Here is a 6,119-nt window from a genome sequence, read left to right on the forward strand (position 1 = left end):
TCCTTAGGGACTAGAAAAGCGCTATACAAATGCAGGCCATTTACCATTTACCATTTACTTCCTGCTGTGACAAAACAAATTTCCCACGTGTGGGACTAATAAAGGTTATCTTATCTTATCTTATCCAGCGTTAGCATTTTGTCTGCCACCATGATGGGGGGGGGTTTAGAGCCAGAAGCTTATAAATCAGCTAACACCACCTAGCATTTAACAAAGCTGCATTCATAAACTATACAGGTGGAACACACACACACACACACACATCTGCTAAATATTTTCGGCTGCCTCATTTAGGGGTCACAACAACAGATCATCTGCCTCCATCTCACCCTGTCCTATTTCTACCCTGCTCATCTGTGACACCAGCCCTATGTATGTGCAAACCGTCCTTTCTTCTTTTGCCACAAATCCCCCATGACAATCATCTTCACCCACTCCACCCTGCCTCGGCTCTCTTCTTCACCTCTCTGGTGCACTGTCTGTTGTTTTGGATGGTATTTAAAATCTCTCTATTCCTTGCATCTTCAACTTTCAAACCTGCTTCTACGTACTTTCATACTCTTCACTCTTGTGCATACCTCCACCTCAACAAGCTGTCTTCCACCTGCTCCCTCCTCTCACCACAGATCACAGTGTCATCTGCAAACATCGTAGTCCACAGATACTCCTGCCTGACCTCTTCTATCACCCTGTTTATCACCACTGCTGATAATTAGTTCTAATTAACAGACTATTAAATACTAAAAAATACATTTTTAACTAACAAAAACTGAAGCACAAACCTCAGGGATGGGATAATACTAGTGAGAATTCCTTTAAAAAGACTTTAAAGGAACAACAGCACAAACACACATTTAAGAGGTCCCTTAAATAGTTTTGTAGACTGCCTCAAGTGGCCACCAGAGGAACTGCTTTTGTGTGTTAGCTTTGTTTGTTAGCATTCTTTTCTTTTGTCTAGACTGACAGAGGCATCTGTGTTTTCTGCTTTCCAGGCGACCACAATAGAAGACATGGAGGCGCGGCTGGACTGCGGTTTGGTCAAAGGCCACGCCTACGCCGTGACAGATGTACGGAAGGTGCGGCTAGGTCACGGACTGCTGGCCTTCTTCAAGTCGGAGAAGCTGCACATGATCCGCATGAGGAACCCTTGGGGGGAGAAGGAGTGGAGTGGCCCTTGGAGTGACAGGTAATCACAACACTGCCACCTGCAGGCAGGAAGATAAACTACTGAAGCTCCTCAGTCTCAAATCCTACCCTGTTAAAGGTAATTGAGCTGTCTTCATCTATCATTACTCGTAGCAGACATCTTACCTCTGTGAGTCAGATGTGGAGCATTCCCAAAACAATGTATTTTGCCCGTAATAGGATACGTGACCGTGTCACGATCAATTTAACCAATTACATAAATTGAAAATGTCAAAGTGCGCCAGTCCCTCAGAATTTGACTCACAAGGTTTCTAAGAGACGTAACATGACGAATGATTAAATGCCAAACGACCGAACAGAAAGCAATCCATACATAAGGTCCAGGACACAGAGAAAAGAGGAGGACAATGGGAAATGTCATGTAGACAATGAAAAATGGAAATGCAATCAAGCTAATGGGCCGCAGAGCAAAGAAGAACGGCTAAATTCAGCCCAGTCGGAGAGCCGCTTGTTTATGAAAGCAGCTCAGACGTCCTCGAGAAAAATGTTTCAGCTCAGGAGTGGGTAAAACGGAAAAATAAATGTGCTCCCTCCTCGTCTCTGTCTTTGAATCGTGAACGGGCAAATTCGGTGAAACAAACAGGGAGCCGGTAAAGTCGGATAATAACAGACTCTGAATTATTGATAAGGCTGAAAGAGAGACAGCTGTTATTAAAGAGACGTGAGTCATCCCTCATCATTCACTCACTGTCGCTGAATAATTCATTCATGGTTTGATAAAAACCCGTTACTGTAAATGGAGGCTGACAGACCGCTGGACGTTTGTCAGGGCGTCATAAACAGAGACATAAACACAGAGCTAATGCATCCAGTAAAACACCTGTGTTTCCCCTGAGCACTGAATACAGAGGAAACCTTGATGTGCAGGTATGATTCACACGGTAATAAATACCACGACTGGTGCTGTAAAATAGAGCTCAGGAGGGAGAGACGCGCGCGCGATTCATTTGTCTGAACTCGATACAGCTACTCAGAAATAAACTTTATAGCTGTGGTCGTTATAAGTCTTGCAATTAATATTTATAATATTCTATTAATAATTTAAATGTTTTTCCTCTTCCCCATATTTGAGGTCCCACCATTTTCATAGCAGGCAGATGTATATTATTTTATTAGTATGACTGTACGCATCTTAAATTAAAGTTGTATGGCTTAAATCTGCTAATCTTGTGTAAATGTGTTTACTATTACCCTTAGGGATTATTTGCAGTACTCTGAGGGTAACTTAAGGTTAGCTATGAAAGGAAATTTTGCACTGAAAGGTGCAGAAAATAAAAATTGAAATATTTCGAGTGACAAAGACATGTTTGAAGCAACAGATTGCAGGTTTTTCCTCACAATTAAAGACTTGGGCAGGATTTATAAAACAGTATGGTAACGCAGGGATGAGTAGATCTGTTCAGTTTTATTTACAGTATGTAACGCTGAATCACAGCAACAGTCACCTCGAGTTGCTTTATATTGTAAGGTAAAGTCAGTAATACAGAGAAAACCCCAACAATTAGACGACCCCCTATGGGCAAGAAGAAAGCCAGAGTTTAATAATAACTAATGATTAAATACAGAGAAATGTCTAAACACGGGTGATGGAGAAGACAAGCGTGAAGAAGAAACAGTCCTAGTTAATAGGCCTGTTAACTAAAAGAGGATTCAGATACACTTGATTAAGCCCTAACGACAAATGTTTTTAGCCTAATCTTAAAAGTAGACAAGGCGCCTGTCTCCCGAATCCAAACTTTGAGCTGGTTCCACAGAAGACAGGCCTGAAACCTGATTGCTCCGCCTCCCATTCTACTTTTAAATATCCTAGCAACCACAAGTAAGCCTACAGTCTGAGAGCAAAGTGCTCTTTTGGGGTGATTAACCACAGTATTAACCACAACATGGTTTATGTAAGTCAAATGCTGACTCGACCAGGAAAGGGATGATCAATAAAGCGTGCTTAAGAAGCATTTGCAGGGGACAATTTTCATTTCGTTACAAAGAAGTTCTTTATGGATGTCGACTTCTGTCTTCCCACTGATTGTTGTACATATTTCTGGCACTTCCCCCTGCTGATAGTAGCAGCTCTGACAGGTAGACGTGGGCTTTCATCTCCACACTACGAATGCAGTGTCATACTAGACTCCAACAGGGAGCAGTTGGCTCTGTGCAGCACCTAAGCTGAATGAGAACAGTAAAACAATCTTGGATGTTGGTTACTTGAAAGTATAATTACGTGTTCAGACATTATTTTTTGAGGTCTCATTTGTAGGCTTGATTTTTGCTCGCCCAATGGTCCATTTATAGTTGGTCTTTTAGAGGCTTAAAGGTGTTTCGTTTGTGCCGTTTAACCAGCAAGAGGTTGTGAAGGCTCCTGTAATGTGTGCTGCCGTCACAGAGGAAATAAATTGATGATGAGCAGGGGAAATTAGCTGTCACGAATGATGAGCTCAAAAAGATAATGCTCAAGGATCCCCCCTCCATGTGCAGCACCTGAGCCCCCCGGGATCTGTTGCAGGGGTTGTGTAAAACCAACACATGAGACAGAAGATAACGTGTCAACTACAGACGTCACCCAGAGCAGGTCCAAATGGGTTCAGGTCATGAAACAGTGAGGCCTTTTACTAAAATCTGACACACTTATACAACAAAATTAACGTCTACCTCTAACAAAAGCTCATTTCACATAAAAGCCTGTTTGCTCTTTTGTTTTTGCTCCCTGCAGTTCGGAGGAGTGGAACAAGGTGAGCAAGAGTGAGAGAGAAAAGCTGGGCGTCACCGTACAGGACGACGGCGAGTTCTGGTGAGAGCCTGAAAAAAATACACCCACAGTCATTTTGTTACATTAAAAAAAGGCTACAGCACTTTTATTTTCAGGCACTGATGTTTGGGCCGCAGGAACAGTTTGACATTTTGAGCTTATTTTACTTCCTGCTGAGATTTTTGATGTTTTGATCCAAAGCTAAAGCAGATGGCCTGTCATGTCTGCTGTTACAAAGGTAGATGCTCATACTAAGGACATTATATTTTTGACAAACCCAAGGTTAGGACCAATGTGAAATGTATCTGTTTCAGGGGTTGAACTTCAGAACTGCTGTTCTGGGAAGACTAGAATGTGAAACATACTTCTTCCTGTATTTTATTGATTAATTCCTTGTGATGTAAATGAACCGCATAAAGATAATTAAGCAATTAAACATGGTCTAAAAGTATACGCATTTCTGTGTTGTCCTTTTCTTTGGCACCAACCTCAGAATGATGAGGGGATGGCAGAGACATGAATAAGGCCTTCAAATCACCTCTGATATATGAATAGCTCTTACAGTGAAACTAATTAATTTCTGTATCTCACCCACAGGTGGGTAGTTTAGCCAAGCATCAAGAGTATAAGCTAACCTGGCTTAAGCTCATTTATTAGTTTATTTATTACTTTGTTGCTTTGTTGCATGTATCACTAAAGAAAGAGGTCAAATTAGAAATAAGATTAAGAAGGTTATCTTCATCGTGTCAAATAAAATGATGCAGTTCTTCTTCAGAAGCCCTCGGCACTCAAACTTTAGGCTCATTTTATCTCAGCTATGTACATCCTAACCATTTGCTTTGCTCCTGGTTTTGTTTCCTCTGCTTTTGTACCTGTTCAAGATCTTCTTCTTTCAAGCTTTTTCCTCTAGTTGGTATCCACTCTCTCTGCTCTCTTCTCTCCTCTTTTCCTGCTGCCCTCCTGCAGGATGACATTTGATGACTTCTGCCAGTACTTCACTGACCTGATCCTGTGCCGCCTCATCAACACCTCCTACCTGAGCATCCACAAGACCTGGGAGGAGGAGGTGATGAGGGGCTCCTGGGTCCACCGGCAGGATCCCCTACGCAACCGATCCGGAGGCTGCATCAATCACAAAGCCACCTTCCTGCAGAACCCTCAGGTCGGTACATGTCGTGGTTTTGTCTTTAAGAACTGTGTGATCAGTGCTGGACTGTGATGCACCGTCCTCTTTTTCTCCTCCTAGTATGTGTTTGATGTGAAGAAGGTGGAGGATGAGGTGCTGATCTGCTTACAGCAAAAAGAGAAGAGAGCCACACCAAAAGAGGGCAAATCAGAAAATCTCGCAATAGGCTTCGATATCCACAGGGTAGAAACACCCACACGTAACCGAGAAATCTTCACAAAGCGGAACCAGGAAGTAAACCTGTGATAGATCTGGATCTTCTCCTTCACAGGTGGAGCTAAATCGGAAGTACCGTATGCACACAGCCCAGCAGAAAGTAGCAGGTTCCATCTACATCAACTCACGCTGCGTCTTCCTCAGGAAGGAGCTGAAAGAGGGCCGCTACGTCATCATTCCCACAACCTTTGACCCCGGGCAGCAGGGTGACTTCCTGCTCCGTGTCTTCACTGATGTGCCTTCAGACTGCAAGTAAGTGTATGATAGTCTTACATGTGGATGTAAAGCATGTAGAGCTACTCTCGGAGGCTTTACATCTTTAGAGTCTCGTCAGAGGCTGATGCAATTGGATGCATTATTGGATGAAATTGTACTTCCTGTCAGTCACTTTACACAGTTACTTCTGCAAGAAGTAATTTTTTTCAATACTCGCTCCAAGACCTCCCATTTAATCAATAGTTAACACTAAACATCTGCCTACACATCTGGACAAATCAAATCATGGGCTTAATGAGGGGAACAATGCTTAATGCTTGGTTCTGTGTTGTTCTGACGTGTTTATTATCAGCTTCCTTCCTTGCCTGGTTTATTTTGATTTTCTCATACCAGTGTTGTCCTGTCTAGCTTATTTCAATCATCTTATGCCTGGGTTTCAGGTATCTTCCCCGGCTTATTTTGATTGCTACCTTGGTTTAGGTTTCCAAGGTCGGGGCGACCGTGGCTCAGGGGGTTAGGAAGCGCATCTGTAACCGGAAGGTCGCCGGTTCG

General features: G+C 42.9%; 1 protein-coding gene across 5 annotated transcripts in view; it reads left to right on the forward strand.

The window, feature by feature from the left end:
• Positions 1–6,119, forward strand: part of capn5b (calpain 5b) — a 53,212-nt gene that overhangs the window by 39,598 nt on the left and 7,495 nt on the right. For all 5 annotated transcript variants that reach the window (XR_311507.1, XM_005725382.2, XM_005725383.2 and 2 more), the window contains exons 6-10: positions 993–1,186; positions 3,914–3,991; positions 4,916–5,111; positions 5,196–5,318; positions 5,407–5,603. Coding sequence is in view for 4 of the 5 variants with exons in the window: in XM_005725382.2 (XP_005725439.1) it covers positions 993–1,186; positions 3,914–3,991; positions 4,916–5,111; positions 5,196–5,318; positions 5,407–5,603 (788 nt within the window). In the remaining variant the exon portion in view is untranslated. The remainder of the gene's footprint in view (positions 1–992; positions 1,187–3,913; positions 3,992–4,915; positions 5,112–5,195; positions 5,319–5,406; positions 5,604–6,119) is intronic.

The sequence above is a fragment of the Pundamilia nyererei genome, unplaced genomic scaffold (genome assembly GCF_000239375.1).
Source record: "Pundamilia nyererei isolate P.nyererei 1_Seehausen unplaced genomic scaffold, PunNye1.0 scaffold00015, whole genome shotgun sequence".
NCBI classification, from domain to species: Eukaryota; Metazoa; Chordata; class Actinopteri; order Cichliformes; family Cichlidae; genus Pundamilia; species Pundamilia nyererei.